Source organism: Babylonia areolata, chromosome 27, assembly GCF_041734735.1.
Source record: "Babylonia areolata isolate BAREFJ2019XMU chromosome 27, ASM4173473v1, whole genome shotgun sequence".
Lineage (NCBI taxonomy): Eukaryota > Metazoa > Mollusca > Gastropoda > Neogastropoda > Buccinidae > Babylonia > Babylonia areolata.
The window spans coordinates 14,848,031-14,864,831 of record NC_134902.1 but is presented as its reverse complement, the minus strand read 5'-3'; the positions used below and the strand labels follow the sequence as shown (position 1 = coordinate 14,864,831).

The window sequence follows — 16,801 nt, the reverse complement described above, 5'->3', positions numbered from 1 at the left end:
GGGATGGGGTCTGGTCAGCCTGGCCGCAATCACATAGGGATGTGGCTGCCACTCCAATCCTCTTCAGGTGTGCTCGGAGGCCGCAGTGTCCTGTGCGAAGGCGGTAGATGGTAGTCTGGTGTCTTCTCTCCAGTGTCCTGATGGGATCTTGGTGTGCCTGGTAGCTTCCGTTCAGGGTGACCCAGCCTCTTCGGAATCTGCTGCGGAGGAGAGTTTTTGTTTCCTCATATGTGGCAGGAATAGTTGGCTGTGTGAGCTGGCTTCCTTCCTTAGCGAGGTGGTCTGCACGCTCGTTGCCTGGGAGGCCTACATGTGCAGGCACCCACTGGAGGGTCGTTGGGGCTGTTTGGGTAAGGGTTGTGAGGGAGGCCTTAAGGGACTGGATAAGTGGACCAGGATCAGGGGAGTCAAGGGCCTGGAGTGTGGACATGGAGTCAGTGAAAATGGAGATGCTGCCAAGGGGCTTTCCACAGGAGGAGAGGAATTCTGTTGCTGTTTTGATGGCCATGACTTCAGCTCTGAAATTGGTGCAGAGCTTTCCTCCAGGGAGTGCGATGCTGCTGTGCTCTCCATCGGGAAATCTGACGTAGACACCATTGCCTCCGTTGTGTGTGGCTTCCTCCGCTGATCCGTCCGTGTATACATAGTGACTAGCTGGATCTCAGTTTGCTGATATCTCTCAGACAGATCTGTTAATATCAATGCTGGTGAATTTTTCCACACTGAACTGTGAAGCAGATTCCAATCTGCCCAGTAGCAACGATGTCTTACATCTTGGCATCTCTCCTGGGAATTTGTTTTCCTGCTACTCTGGTGTCACGGTCACAACCGCAGCTTTTAAACCATGCTCTAAATGGACTGAGTCACCTTCCTGAAGTGGCGACTATCCTGGAGGCGCGGATTCGAACTTGCTGAGGACCACGAGGAAAAAAAAGAAACGATACAAAAAGGTGTCGACCCTCTTAAAGTGTAAGGAGTTCATGCCGAAACACTTGACTGCCGTCAGTGAGGGAGGCTTCTTCTCTGAAGACCTTGTACAGTACTCACGGTCCACCGAGCGGCTGCCAGTCTCCCTCGTAGAGTTTCTTATCACATTCTTTTTCATTTCTTGAACAATCTTTTGGAGAAACCCAAAATTAGCGTTAAATGCGCATGAAATTCATGTGCTTTCAAATGTCTATTGATGAAAATCAGTTCCTGCGAACTTATATGAACAACTGCAGTAACAACAAGACTCAGTTGAGAGACAGGTCATTAATAGTCAGTAATGACGGCTGACCTTCCAATTTGAAGATCCAATTTGAAGACAGAACCAGAAACAAACGCCGCTTACGGCAACTGATGGAAAGAGCTTTCTCAATTCCTGAACATGATTTAGGTGTATGGCAATATTCTTTCTGACTAATATCCAACTAATCAGGAAGCTGTCTGACTAACTATCCAGCAAAATGTGCGTGTGCACCAGTTTAAGTGGAATGAACTTCAAAATAGATTTTTTACGAAATATTTCGGTCAAAATATATTTTCTTACTTCTTTCTCTGCAGTAAATATTTTTGATAAAGTTTCCTAAAAAATCTGATCCGATATTCTAATACAACATATCGCCGTTTCAAGCTTCACAAAAATAAAATCAACAAGCTTAAGCTTGTTACTACGTCGCATTTAATGTTTTTTGCTGAATATTTGCTGTCAGTCAACCAATCAGAATGTGTACTGCTTCGCAGCAAAAAGTACCGCGAAAGCTTTGTGGGCCTGGCAGGGCAAAATCGCTTTCTCGAATGCAGGTCTCATGCATGATCGTGTGTATGTGTGTTTTGTTACCGTGTTATTGAAGTGATCAGCAATGAATTCCTTTTCCGAAGAAATGGATGGAATTAGCGAAACAGATGTCAGCAGTACCCCAGTTTCAAGTCCGGAGGTCCAGAATACTTCAGCAATATTTCATTACGAGTGCGAACCAAAGGAATACAGCACGAAGAGGGAAAAATTGGCGGTATGTTTACAAGAAATTCAAACTTTATTTTAAAGTGTATTTCATTTTGCTTCTTTTATTGTTTATGCTTGCTGCTTACGCTTTGTTTAATGGAATGTCCATTGTCATGATTTTATCGCATTGACTGACGACTTGAGCCACAACCATTTGTTTGATTTTCTGGTTTTTGAATTGATCATTCATGAATTTTTGAAACACGTGTACGGTGTAGTGCACGGGTTATGATTATTCAAATTTAAAATAAAGTTCATGAAGTTAAGTTCTTCAGTTCATATGGCATGCTATTCTTCGTTCCTGGGCTGCATATCCCACGTTCACTCGAATGTGCACGAGCCACGAGTGGGCTTTTAGTTTTACGTGCTTTGCCTATTGACCGTTTTTACCCCGTCGTGTGCATGACGGCATTTTTGATCCTCATGAATCTATGTTACTGTTCAGTGTTAGTGTTAAACAATAAATAACTTGTGTCGGTGTATGTGGTTTTTTTTTTTTTTTTTTTTTTTTTGATGTATATGAACTTTAAAGTTAATGTTTGCAGTTTCTGTGCAACTGTAAATGATTTTTTTTTTAAATTCAAGAATCAAGACTGACAGGAAGGTAGATTTCTGATGAATAAGATAATGCAGGGTTGTGTTTCTTTGTTAGCCACAGCATTGGTGAAGAGTCTTAAAAAGTTGGTAAAGGTCAAAATAATTCCCAGTGTTTTCTGTAATGAGCCAAAGATTTCTTTAACTTCATTTAATAGAATCAACATGAATGACTATATATGACAATGTGTATCAGTATTTCACTATTTGGGAGTGTGCATATGTGTGTGTTTGACTTTGAGATAGAAAAAGACAGAACTTAGAAAGGTAGAACATAACTTAGAGGTAGATTATCATTTTGTACATTTACACTCCACAAGAATATCCTAAATAGGGTGCCGTGGTTGAATCAGGCATTGGACTTCTGATCTATTGCTTACCCAGAGATGCCGAATGTTAGATTTCGCTTAGATTTTGCCATATTTTGTTATGGTCAGTAGCAACTTGTTCTAGTGCAACGCCAATGTCAAAATTGTTCTGACTAGTTCATTTTTGACTATATAGCATGGTCACATGCTTTCCTGTAGTACTCAGACTCTTGACCTACTGATCACAAGGCTAGGGCAGTCACTACTAACCTTGGTCTCATATGATGATGGTCAGCTTATTGCGTGCATGTTTACATTGAAACAGCAATTAGTGGACCAGTCAGCTTAAGCTTTTGCCCGAACAAGAATGTGGCTGAATCGAGTTGTGTCTCGGTTAAACAGCGTCTGTGCCTGGTGGATTAAGCTATAGAGTACAGGGAAGGAACAAGCAGCTCGAAACCGTAAGTCAGCCATGGATTCCGATTCTGAGAAACAAGATGAACAAAGACCAGGGAAGCGGCACAGTGCCACATAAGTGACATATGTGTCAGCTGTAAAGAAGCAGTGGTGGGAACTGAAGTTCTGCTAAATGTACACTGAAAAATATCCGTGCATTGTGCCATCCATTTTGGGGAACTTGCGTGCTTGAATTGTGTGTACGTTCGCTGATGTAGCTCGGAGTCCAAGTGTTCCTATCAAATTCAAACTGTTCCTACCAAATTTCCTGATTGTTCCTAGAAAGACTTTACACGGGTTGGCATCTCTGCTCACCAGTGGTCAGTTTTGACTCATTGGAGACCCCATTTTGGTATGTCGTGTACTTGGGAAAGGCATTATATTCTCATTTTCCGCACTTCACACAGGTGTGAATGGGCACCTGAAGAAAAGTGGTGGAGGAATAAGATTTGGCCCTGGCTTCCTGTGCTTAGCCAAGGACACAGTTGATACACTGCTCTTAAAGGCTATGGGACCATTTTTCTTTGTTGTACACTGCAGTGTGAATTTTTGTGGTGGATAGGGTGGTTGAATAATGTTTAAGACAGCAAATGAGAAACCCATAGATACACGATAGCAATGTTCGTGGCAGAATGAGCAAGACTGGGAATGAGGGAGGAGGGAGAGGGGTAAGAATAAAAAATAATACCAGAAGGGAGGGAAGAAGAGGGGTGATATGAGGTTGTGTTTGTCATGCTTAAGGTGATTTAAGTCATACAAAATGTTTTGCTTTTGAATAGGATTCAGATTTTGAGAATGAGAGAGATAAATCAGTGAGAGAGAGAGACAGAGAGCTAAGTACTTATGATGGAGAAAATATATGTATGAAATTGGTACAATATGAATATGGAATGTGGAAGGGAGAGATAGAGGAATTTGTGGTGTCCACAGCCCAGTCAGTTGTCCTATCTCCAAAGCCTTTGTAAGTCACTGCAGACAAGCCTTGTAGTTGTAGTTGTAGACCTGTGATAATCATATCTGACATGTGCATCATGATAATCTCTGGCCTATGGGGCTCAAATCTATGCAGCAGTTTATGATGAAAGATTTTTTTTTTTAATTCAACAATTGTGTTTAAACATTTCATCATTTGTCTTCAAGAAGTTCAAGAAGAATCTGAATGCTGCCAACTCTGACCAAGAGTGAGTGATAGATTCTAATTCAGATATGACAGAAGGAATTAAATTAATATTTCAGAAACCATTCAGCTTTTTTGTTTAATGGAAAGTTATTATGATTGTGAAATAGCAAAAATAATCTTAACATTTAGACATATTCTTTATAGCTGTCAACCTCTGTTATTTTACACATGTATGTCAAAAGAGCGTGAAGTGAACAATAGCTGTTGGCAGTATTACGTATTACAAGCCAATCTTTTTTCTTTCAAGTCAGCTTCTTGGAGTTTTCTGCACGTGACAGATGTTTTGATAATAGAAACTGAAATGGACACGATGGGAAGCAATAACATTGTTATTCTTTGATACATTTGATTTTTTACTGTGTGCTACATTCAAGTTGGAAAGTTATTTGGAACAGTGTTTCTATGTTTACAGCGAAATGGGTGCAAAACACCAGGCCTAGACTATGCACCCCCACGCCCACCAGTGAAAAGTGCACCTCCTGTTAGCCGTATCTTTCCTAGACGGAAAGCTGTTGGGCCTGTGTCCATTTCGTTCCGAAAAGTTTATGGTATCCTTGACTGACTTTTAATGCTTATGTTGAATATTTGCTTGAATGATTAAAGAAGAAAAAATTAATGTGTGTCACAGTAAACCTGAACATTATGTTGTCCTTGTGGAATGCCTGTGCTTACAGTTATTTACTTGGAATGAAAGGTGTAGTTTAAAAAAAAAAAAAATTTTTTTTACTGTTTTCTTGCTCTGTCATTTCCCCTTCTATCTTCCAGTCATATTCTTTTCTTTATTTTTACTTCTTCGAGTTCTTGGTTTATCTGCCATGTCTAGCAATTTGATTTCTTTTGAATGTGAAAGTACTACAGATTTTTTTGGTTTTTTTTAATAGTCTTAGTATTCCGAATCATGGAAACAGTATCTCAGTAGATCTTTTGTGATTTGGGGAATTTGGTCAACAGGTAAGTTCCTTTAAATTTCATTTCTTTGATTTCTTGTTGATTGATTGGAAATACCATGACTGGGATTGTTGTATTATACAGATGCCGTGTCAATTCTTTACATATTGTTGTATTGTCCTCTTTTAGTTTTAAATTTGAAACCTTAACCGAATGCACAGAATTGGACAGCCCGAACTACAACAAAAAGGTCAAGAAGACCTACTTTGAACAGTTATTTCTAGATCATACCAAGGTCGGCCAAGGTTCCTTTGGAGAGGTAAGAGAACACTTTTTATTGCATATCATACATTCAGTTGTATGCAGCATGTTTTAACATGCATGCTATAGCTTAAGGATTATAATAATGAATTGTATTACTCTTGTCACAACATATTCCTCTGAAGTTTGGGTTGCTGTCCCCAGGGACAGTGTCTTGTGGGTTTTATCTGCTTACATAGTTACAATTTTTGACAGACAGAACCCTTTTGTTGCCGTGAGTTCTTTTATGTGCAGTAAGTGCATGCTGTGCACAGGACATCTGTTTATTGTCTCATCTGAATGACTACTTGTGTCAAGACCGCCACTCAAGGTCTAGTGGATGGAGAGAATATACTGGCAAGAGTGGGATTTGAACCAGTTTGCTCAGATTTCCTCGCTTCCCAGGCAAATGAATTGGAGTTGAGAAAATAGTTGGAAGTATGTAAAACAGTTAACCAGTTTATAGAATAATCAATAATAAACTGGAGTGTTTGATAGAAGTTAGAACATTTCATTATTTGCCAATGTGTGTGAATATTTGTAATAGACATTGGTTTATCAGTTGAAAATATGCACATAATTATTTAATCTTAATGATGATATGTTCAGGTCTTCAAGGCAAAATTTAAAGATGATGGAAAAGAGTACGCCATCAAAAAGTCGCACAAGCAACCCATGACATCTGGTCGAAGGTTGGTAAACAGTTGCTTTTGTTGTGTTTATTGTTGTCGGTTTGCATATTTTCAAAGTGCATGTAAATGTTTTCAGAATTGTACTGGTTGTGTGCTGTGACTTATATATACTATGAAATAGTACACTGATTTACATATCAATTCCAGTTTAAAGGGATTATTTGTCAGGATAACTGCATAGTACCAAGGACAGGACAGAACAGGCCAGATCAGCTTTTGAAGGCAGAACATTGTATATCTGCTGGCTAGATATGCAAATATGACTGAGAATCTCTGAGTGCCCCATAGAAATTGAATTATGAACAAAAAAAAGTCCAATGTGTTCCTACCTAGTACTGTGCTGTGCAGGATGAGGGTGCTGGATGAAGTGAAGAAGTATGAGATGCTTCCTGAGCACCCCAACATTGTCAAGTTCTATCTGGCCTGGGAAGAGGAGGACATGCTGTACATCAAGCTGGAGCTGTGCAAGGAAAGGTAGGTAGTTACATATGAGTGGTCCAGTCATGCTGATGGTTGTCAGAAGTGATGTACTCTTGTGTTCGAAAGTTTCAGACAGTGAGTGCAGCTCACTGATAGTATGTAATACTTAGCTAGCAAGAGTTGTGACTTGTTATCTTCTGTATTGGAGATACCTTGCAAAACGGGGGTGGGGGTGGGGGGTGGAGACTTAACAGAACTTAAAACCTCTTCTGACTTCAGTGGCAGGGGAAAAACAGTAGAAAGTGGTGTTTCAAGTCATAAGACAATAAGCCTAAAACTTGGAAAATGGTCTGGAGATATACCACTCCAGGTAAACTGAATTTTCAGCCTTCCAGAATTACATCCCTTTTTCTGATCATGTTATCAATGACGTTACTGTGCACATATATGTTCTGTGACACTCAAAGGGATTATTAAATCTTTATTTTTATCTTATTTAGATTAAAAAAAAAAAAAAAAAAAATCTTTTATCCGTAATATTTTGGTTTTGAAAAGTAATGAATTATGATCAGTTTGTGAATGAAAACCTGCATGCCAGTTAAATTGCAAATTAGAAAAGCGGTGACTGAAACATTTTACAGTTTGTTGTAGTTGATATTGAAGATGTTGTGTTTATTTTACAGTCTCAGCCAGTATGCTTGGAGAGAGCACAACATCAGCGAGGAGCAGATCTGGACCATCTTCGCTGATCTGTTATTTGTAAGTAGATGGTGAAATAGTTCTGCTGTTTGCATTTGTGTGCTGGTTAGTTGATTCAGTACATTTTAGTTTGCCCCTCTGTGTACTTATGATATACTCTGGTGATGAAACTTACAGTGTTGTGGTTTTAGAGTGTAGAATGTCTGCTGAGTAGGTTTTATGTAACTAACAATTTTCATTTAGTACTTTTGTACAGTAACATCAGATAACAGCTAGAAGGGGAGTACAGAATTAGCAACAACAACAATAAAAAGAATGAATAAAAGGGAGATGATTCTCATCTCTGGTGCAGTTAAAAAAAGAAAAAAAAGAAAAAAGATTTAACAATTCTCTGGTTATCCTGAAAAATGTTTTTGACATATTCTTTTCCATTTGTTCTAGGCTGTGAGGCACCTACATAATCACAATATGGTGCACATGGACATAAAGCCAGAGAACATCTTCATTTCATACAATGGTGTGTGTAAACTGGGCGATCTTGGTCTCGTCATTCACAATTGTCAGGTAAGTCATATTCTTGTTATCACTTTTCTTCTTTTTTTTTCTTTGTGTGTGTGTGTGTGTGTGTGTGCTGTTTTTGAATAAAGGATTGTAAATTTCTGTTTGGCGCAGATTTGTTTTTACTTTTTTTTTCTTTAAAAAATGTTTTTGGGGAATTCAGGGTTGTAAATTTCTGTTTTGTATAGATTTGTTTTTACTTTTTTGAGTATTATTATGATTTTTCTTAATGACAGATAGGTGTTAATTGTAGAAAAGGTGATAACCTAAGCAATTTAAAAGAAAGTGAAAAAAAAGTTTGTTGTTTGGAATGATCATTTCTGATCGATGGTTTATTGTTGATAATCATTGGTTACAAGGTCATGACATGTTGCAACCATTTCAGCCAAATTCCCATGCAGAAGAAGGTGATGGGAGATACCTGGCTTCTGAAGCAATCAATGGCAATCCTGGCAAGCCCTCAGATATCTTTAGGTGAGGACAACTATGTGAATCAAATGATTGTTGTGTTTAACTGTGCTCAAGGCCACTTCCCTGTGTGAACAATGTGTATTGTGTTTTGATGAAGCAGGAATCAAATACAGGTGTTGTTTGTATTTTTGTCAGTATACTAAGAGTAGGTCCATAGTGGGTGTTTTTTTTGTCCATATACTTAAGGTCCATTGTGCTTTCTTTACATTGCTCACTTGAAAGATTCTTTTATGTAGATATTAATGCATGTGTCTGATCATTATGTGATTTATTTTATTATTATTATTTTTTAATATATAGAAAAAAAATGTATTGATATTGTGTGTTACCATTGTTAGATGATTGTCATTTTGCACATTTGTTTTAGTTTTTAAGAATTCTGTAGATTTTCATTGTTGATTTATTTCATTGAGAAATCAAGATCAGGAAACAGCAAGCCATTTGATTTATATGTTAGTAAAAAGTAGCCATGTTTGAAAGCTTTAGTAATCGTGGATTTGAACAATTGCTCTGAACACTTTTGCGTTGTACATAAGGTGTGTGCCAGTGGCTTTCCCATGATAAATTGTTTATAAAGGATTAGAATTTAAAGTACTGTCCAAATACTGGTTAATGTTTTTCTGAATATTTGTTTTCATGAACCCTTCATCTCTCCTTTTCTCTCATCTTTGGAAATGTGATTTGTATTTGTGGACAGTTTTTGTTTTCATGCTTTAAGAAATATTTCATTTCTTTGAACAAAATAATTCATATCCTGTTCTTTGCAGTTTGGGTGTGACGATTTTGGAAATGGCAACTGACCTTGATGTTCCATTGATTGGGAACTTGTGGCAGGCACTTCGTAATGGCCATCTCCCAACAAAACTATTAGCCCGTGAGTGTTTTAAACAATGGCCTGCATTGTACTTCATTCTGGCATGTTTCAGTGTGATTTTTCGGTAATGAAATGCATTTATGACAGTATTGATGTGTAGCATGATAGTTTGTGTCAGTTTCAGTCTCTCAATTTACATGTGGAAATCTTTCCAGTGTCAGGAATTGTTTCGGGGAAGGAAAAATGTGTTGAACCGTGTAATTATTTATGGAGTAAGTTGTTCTGAATTAGATCTCTCCGGAGAATGATATGTATATTATAATAATAATATTAATAATAATGGTATTTATATAGCGCTGAATCTTGAGCAGAGACAAATCAAAGCGCTTTCGCATCAGTCGTTCACACGCATGCATAACTCTAAAACTAGAAACTAAAGACAAGGAAGGGCAGGCAAGGGAGGCTATTTGTGAAGAGGTGGGTTTTAAGGCCAGACTTGAAAGAGCTGAGAGTGGAGACTTGACGAAGCGAAAGAGGAAGTTCATTATGTGATAGTATAGAAACTGTCTAGTGACAGCAATGCTTCTGTCATTTCTGCACCAGAACATGCACATGGACACGTACTTCCATGAACATGCAGAATGTTTTTTCTTTCAAAATGTTGGAATTAAGTCAATCCAGTGACGCATGGTATGTCTGAGAGATTGTGTTTATGTGTTCATCTGTTTTGGGCAGCTGCCATTCTGATTTTGTTATATGTCTTCTTTTGGCCACATTCTTTTTATGTAATAGTGAAATGCTTCCATTTCAGGTCACTCGGAAACTTTGCAGTATGCGATAGAGTGGATGTTGTTGCAAGACTACAAACAGCGGCCAACAGTGGAGAACCTTCTGGAGCATCCTGAACTCTACCCGGTGAGTGAAAGACAGTGTAGCTCATGTGTGTGTGGAGACTGAGTTGGGTTTGGGCGAGGGGAGTTGATGTGATTTAGATAAACCTGCCCATCTCTTTGCATGTAAAAGTTCCTTTTCTTCCCTCCTCTGCATCTGATCTCATTTTTCTTTCTCCCTGTTTAAATTTACGTTTATCAAATTTCATTATGATTTGATCTGAATTTTACAGGACAAAAATGTTTGAAATAATATAGTGCAGTCATGTGCACATGCACGCTCTCATTTTCCTTCCTGTTTAAAAAGTCCTCTCTTTTTTCTACTTGTAAAACTGAAGAGAAAAACTCCAGAAAATGACAAAAATCAGCTTTAAACAGGATCAGTGCTGTTTTTGAATTTTCTGTATTTTTTTTTTCAAGAAAACTGATGTCACCTTGTTTCTTATTTCTAATCTCAAGTTGTTTATCCCGCTCACCCCCACCCACTCTCCAATCCGTCCATAGTGATGTATAATAATTGGATGCTTTTTCCTATTGCAGAAATTCCAGGAACGCGAGAAACGGTACGACTTCCCTCAGAAAATTGAGGTAGGTTGGGTCTTCCTTTTTTAATTATATGTATATAATTTTTTATCTGTGTCTTTATTTGTTCTGAAGCTTCTTGTCTGTGTGAATCAAACCAGTCCAGTCGAGGGAAGCATTTGTTTTTTCAGGGTTGGGTGGTTTGCCATGAAATTGCAATAATTAATTAAAGTTGCTGTGCTCACAATATTGAAGTACACTCAAACTGTTTATAATCTTTTTATATATATATATATATTTTTTTTTAATCATCTTTTAATTATTGTCGATAATATTTTTTGAAGAATTACCAGACAGTACAGTACTTAAACTGCACCCCATGACTTATTAAATCATAGTGCTCTTTTCCCTCCAGGTGAAGCCAGGGATGCCACCTCTTGCGGACTTGGCGAAAGAGCGATGCAAAATCCGGACTGAGGAAGAAGAAAAGGAGCTGGAGGGGGCAGTTGGTGGTTCTGATGGTAAGTCTTCAGACTTACATATACTGCTGGGTGAAAAGGGTAGTGGAAATATGGCCAAATTTTGGCTCTGCACATACGCTTGGATTTACCCATTTTAGACTAGACACATTGACAAAGTTATCACACTTTGACCCCCAAAAATCAGCCAAATAGATGTCTGCTGTCCAGTCTATTCGGGCTGGAATTCGATTATACAATTTATAGTAGAGAGTGTTTTGCCCAAGTTGCATCCCCGGTCCCTCAATCAAGAGGGCCTTAGGACTCATAATTGGGAAGGTTCCCAAAGGTAATTTCCTCTCGGCTTTGTGTTATTGGTTGAAAAAGGCTTCAACCTTCATTGCATGAGAAAATTATGTCGGAATGTAAACCTCCACAAGTTTTATTACGTGGATCCATCAGCTGAGTATTAAATGCTAATTTCTCCAATTTGGAAAGTCTCCATTTTTTAAACTTAAAAAAAAAAAAAAAAAAAAGAAAGAAAGAAAAAAAGAGTCTGGGTGCTGGAGAGTATATAAGCTAAACAGAAAGCGGATCCTTGCAGCACTTTTGACAGATGAAGTGAACAATTCTTGCCATATGTGGACATAATAACATGGCCATTTGGCATTGATATAATGGATAAGAAATTGGAAAGCATGTCTTTCATTTTTTTTCATTACAATTGAAGAAAATGAAAATAATTCAAGAACACTGTGAGATTGACCAATATCAAGTCAAGAGAAAAGTAAAACAACACTTTTTATTTTTTGTTTTTTCATTTTCTAGAAATGGCCAAATAGAGGTCATTATTCACATGTCTTTTATACATGTCTGAGCAATTATTTTTTTTACTATCGAATGAAAATATGAGAAATACTTTGATGTTTTCCTTGCTTCAGAAATCTGTGTGTTATATACAGAAGAGAAAATGGGAGGCTGTTGTCTCATATCTTATGCTAATGGTCATAACAGAGCTGCAGAGAACTTGGAAAATAATGGAACTGCGGGTCTCTGGGCTGACACATAAAATATTGAAGTACCATGGTGGTAGAGAAGACCTAGGTCATGTCATCTTTACCCCCAGAGTATTAGTGCATAGAATTTGGATTATTAGCTAAGAATAAGGCTTTGCTATAAGTATAATACATCAGAATGGATGTGGCCACTTGCCTGTATTTATTCACAGAGTAACTCGCTGAAATCAGCAGAAACTGGGGCTTGTTTGACACCATTACACATATACTTCTTTCTGCTAACAACTGCAGTGTCACAGAAGTAATGATATGGAAATGTTTAGAATACCTGGTCTATTCATGTATCATGTATGTATGTACATATTTTGAAGTGAATTAAAATAAAGATTTTTGGCTTGTCTGCAGAAGAGATGCTGGATGTCAGTGTGGCCAATGACACAAGAGATGCTGACGAAGTCGACGGGTTGATTCCAACCTGCAAAGAAGTGTTGACAAAGTATGACCCTCTGATTGTTTTCATAATTTTCTATGTTCTTTTACTCCCTCTTTCAACAAGATTAATAAAGATAGGAAATAAACTAGCTTTGTCAAGAAGAAAATGTAAAATGGATGAATTATTGGGTTGGGCTTACATTAAGTGGGGGGGGGGGGAAAGACCTTAAGATGCAGCCAAAACAGACCATTGATACACGACAAATGTACACATGGCAATTAACCTTTCAACCCTGAGTAGTTGACAGCCTTGGCAGGCTTCCTTCTCATGACAGTCTTGAGCTGGGATATTTGGGGAGAGGAACTGAAGTACGAACCAAGACATGTCAAAGGACCTGTGCTTCATTTGTTTTAGTAAACAGTATGAGGGAACATAAAAAGTAAAAACAAAATTCCTCCTCATTTGTTCTGATGTGCCTGATTGGTATTTGAGAAAAAATTGTCAGCAACAACAAAAAACATCTTGATTGTGATTGGTTATGCCATTGTTTAAACTGAATCTTTTTAATAAATGCGGGGGGGGGGGGGGGCATTGGATGTGATAGTAATGTAACAATTGTATCAGATTCTGTCATTTTTTCCCTCTTGTCTGTTCTGTTTTTCCCTGCATATCTTGTGGTTGCATGCTTACCCTTGCTGCCCCTTCTTTCTCTGTCTCATTTTATTTTTAATGTGAGAAGGTATTTTATCTTAATTTTGGATTCCCCCCCCCCCCCCCAGAGCATTGCTGCCTCAGGAACCAGATGTGTTTGGAGGTCGTCATGCAAGAACTGAACCTTTGAGGCGAACTCACACTTCCTTGACACCAGCCAGCTATTTCCATTCTCCTTTCAGACAAGCAAAAATTCGGTAAGTCCCATGTCTAAGTTCATCATCGGCTGCCTTTATAGGTATTTGTTTTCTACTGTCGTATATACAAAACAGTGACAGGTTTTGTAAGAGATGTATTTTTGTATCGTATTATCTACGATTGACATTTTTGATTTACAGGTGGGTCCGTTCTTTACTTCAGAGTTTTCTGTACCTACAGTTGACAAAGTCAGAAAATTAGAAAAGATTGTTTTTGTCTTGTCTAAAGTGATAAAACCTTGTTTTAATTACACATACTTAACCGTGACCCAACTAGTGCAGACTCCAGCAGGGGTCTGACATTCCTGTCCTGTGCAAACTACTATCCGCCTATGCGGAGCAGACGAAACTACAGCCGATAACCTCCCGGAAGTAGGTAACCTCCCCTATAGGTATTTGTTTTCTACTGTCATATATACAAAACAGTGACAGGTTTTGTAAGAGATGTATTTTGGTATCATATTATCTACGATTGACATTTTTGAGTTACAGGTGGGTCCGTTCTTTACTTCAGAGTTTTCTGTACCTACAGTTGACAAAGTCAGAAAATTAGAAAAGATTGTTTTTGTCTTGTCTAAAGTGATAAAACCTTGTTTTTCAAAAGATGTGATCTGTAATTCCCATGCTCAATCGTATCTATGAGTGAGCCTTTATGTGTATGGCATTTTTTTCCCCCCAGCCATTTGGGCAGCCATACTCCCTTTTCAAGAGCATGAGAGGTTTAAAGTGCGAGTTTGAGGGACAGTTTAGTGACGCATTGAAATGTCGAGGTTGTTAATCCTGTTGTGTGTTTGGTTTGTGTGTGAAGGCGAATGGACCATAACGATGATGAATTGGAAGGAGCAGTGGGAGGGGCTGACCCTGATGAGGATGGGGATGGGGAGTCCAAGATGGAGTCTCCTGTGTCGCGGCAGCCTGATGGGGACAGAATTTGTGCTCCCAGGAACTTGATGACGGTCAGTACACCCTCCATGGAGCAGGATGTTGTAGATAATATGAACATTTAAGAAAGGGAAGACTGCCAGCAGTCTTGTAACAAACAGGATATTAATATCAACTTAAAAGAAAAGGATGAGGATGAGCGGTCATGAATCATACTGTGATGTAAAATTCACACTGCTATCCACGTAGGAGTACATTACTACAGTGTGATATTGCCCCAGATTTTGATTTATTTATCTATTATAAATCTGCATCTATATTTATTTTACTGTATTGGTGGATTTTATTGTGAAAAAAAAAGCCATGGACTGCACTGATGCATGCTTCACATACGCAAACATAAAATCACAAGCTCTATCCAACTTCCTTAGTCTCACACTGACTGACTGTCTTTTTCTCTGTCTTTATTTTCTCCTGCCCTTTCCTGATCTTCACAAAAAACTTAAATAAAGTGAAAGCTGATTCCTGTGCTGTGTTGTCCAGTTATTTGACGCAGTGGGTGACGATGATGATGAGGACAACGTTGCAATCGGAGCGCCAGACGATCAGAAACCTGACGACTCAGCTGAGCCAACAGAAGAGAGTTCCATCCAGGCAGAGGCTGCTGGGAATGACAGTCAGCTTACTATGGACATGCCGGCAGACAGTGAAAATGTGATGGATCTTGACGAATCGGGTTCAAAAGAAAACAAGGAACCCAGTTCTGATCAGGGAAAGGAGCAGGTGAAAAGCAAACGTTAACATCATTCCCGAATCCTTGTGTAAATCTGTGATGTTAGATGGTGGTCATCAGTCGGCCATGTTGCTTTTTCCTCCACCTTGAAAACCATGGACATCACAGTAAGCGTGGCCTGAACGCTTTGTAGACTTCATGGATTGACCTCTCTTCCCCCCCAGCCACCCACCACTCCCCTCCACTCCCTTTTTTTTTTTTTTTTTTTTTCACTTTTTTTACTTTTTTTTTTTTTATTATCCTTCTTGCTGCTCCCTAGTTGACTGGATTAAGTTGTGTGGTTTTAGTATTTTCCATGTATCTTAGTGGTGTAGGGTTTTGTGTGAACCTTTTTTTTTGTCTTCTCACCCTGAGGTTAACCAAGGGACCAACAAAATGAAGCCATCTGCATTTGACCTTTTAAAAGGGAAGTGTTCTCATTCGTACATCCACATGAAGGTGCACGGGGCAGAACTGATGGCTCTGTAAGTGCATCGTGCAGGGTGTATATGATCAGGAGAGACTGGTTTTACTGGGTTTTTTTTAAGGACATCGAGTTTCTGAGCCATGCCACTGCCACAAGGTCGTTGTGCCTGATCTGATACGCAGAATGATTCACACGTCTGCAACAAGCGAGATTTCAATTTTTGGTGCTGCTGCTGATGAGACTGCCATTGTTCCATATCGTACTTTGTATGCCATGCATGTTCTGCAATATCTAACAACTGAGCTGACCAATTATGCTGAAAAGTGCTTTTTTAATTAACGTTTTAGAGAAATGATTACATGCTTGTGTATTCTGAAAAATGATTTGTTGTGTGTTCTACAGGTTTTAGTTTGCATTGGTTTGGTGTTTTTTTTTGCTTTGATTTTGTTCATTTTGTATGTGGACTGTAGTGTTCTTCCAAGTTGCTGTCTGATCCGTGACCAGCAGAGGTGCAGGATGGGCAGTGATCTGCTTTGGCTTGTGTGTTTTACATGTGTGCTGTCAGTAGAATTTTGTTATCAGGTTTTGAATCTCGTCTTCTGTGTACCCGGCTGTACAGCTTCTAGGACATGTGCAGAAAATGTGTGTGAAGGATTTTAACAGTCCGTACTTTGTTGGTAAGTTGGCGTTTGCTGGAAACGTTTTTATAGATAACGGCCTGGACTGGGTTGCTTGAGCGATCTTAGTAGCAGTAAGTTTGCTTAGCGTCAAGGATGTTCCAAAGCCTATGGAATTAGCATGGAGATAGGAATGTTCTTATCGCTAAGCAAACGTAGCACTGGTGAGATTGCTCATGCAACCCAGCCGAGGTCCAGCAGTGGGAAGGAAGACTTTGATCTTCTGCGTTCAGTTTTCCTTCCACAGGCCTAACTTTAACACTTTCTATTGCAAATTTTGGTATCACTGCTGTCAAAACCACTTACAGTGACTAATGAATTATTGTTTTGCAATCAGATAAGTCATGTAACCTGAGAAGTATTTTATAAAAAAAAACCCAGACCAACTAAAAAAAACAAATTTTTTTCCCACTTTAATTTTTGTGTGTGCTTTATTTTCAGTTATGTAG

General features: G+C 38.7%; 1 protein-coding gene across 1 annotated transcript; it reads left to right on the top strand.

Annotated features, from left to right (window-relative positions):
- Positions 1-1,767: 1,767 nt before the first annotated feature.
- LOC143301436 (membrane-associated tyrosine- and threonine-specific cdc2-inhibitory kinase-like) lies at positions 1,768-15,472 on the top strand. Its single transcript, XM_076615727.1, has 16 exons — positions 1,768-1,994; positions 4,938-5,073; positions 5,635-5,732; positions 6,323-6,405; positions 6,754-6,879; positions 7,509-7,584; positions 7,966-8,088; positions 8,468-8,556; positions 9,321-9,427; positions 10,179-10,282; positions 10,798-10,845; positions 11,195-11,300; positions 12,659-12,749; positions 13,466-13,594; positions 14,403-14,550; positions 15,020-15,472. The coding sequence occupies exons 1-16, from the start codon at positions 1,845-1,847 to the stop codon at positions 15,275-15,277; spliced, it is 1,872 nt and encodes a 623-aa protein (XP_076471842.1). The 5' UTR covers positions 1,768-1,844; the 3' UTR covers positions 15,278-15,472.
- The last annotated feature ends 1,329 nt before the right edge of the window (positions 15,473-16,801 follow it).

Excerpts from the sequence above, each read along its gene's own strand:
- LOC143301436 (XM_076615727.1), top strand. The coding sequence starts at position 1,845 with ATGAATTCCTTTTCCGAAGAAATGGATGGAATTAGCGAAACAGATGTC. Across the intron at positions 8,089-8,467 it reads TCGTCATTCACAATTGTCAG|CCAAATTCCCATGCAGAAGA; the intron begins GTAAGTCATATT and ends CAACCATTTCAG. Across the intron at positions 12,750-13,465 it reads TGCAAAGAAGTGTTGACAAA|AGCATTGCTGCCTCAGGAAC; the intron begins GTATGACCCTCT and ends CCCCCCCCCCAG.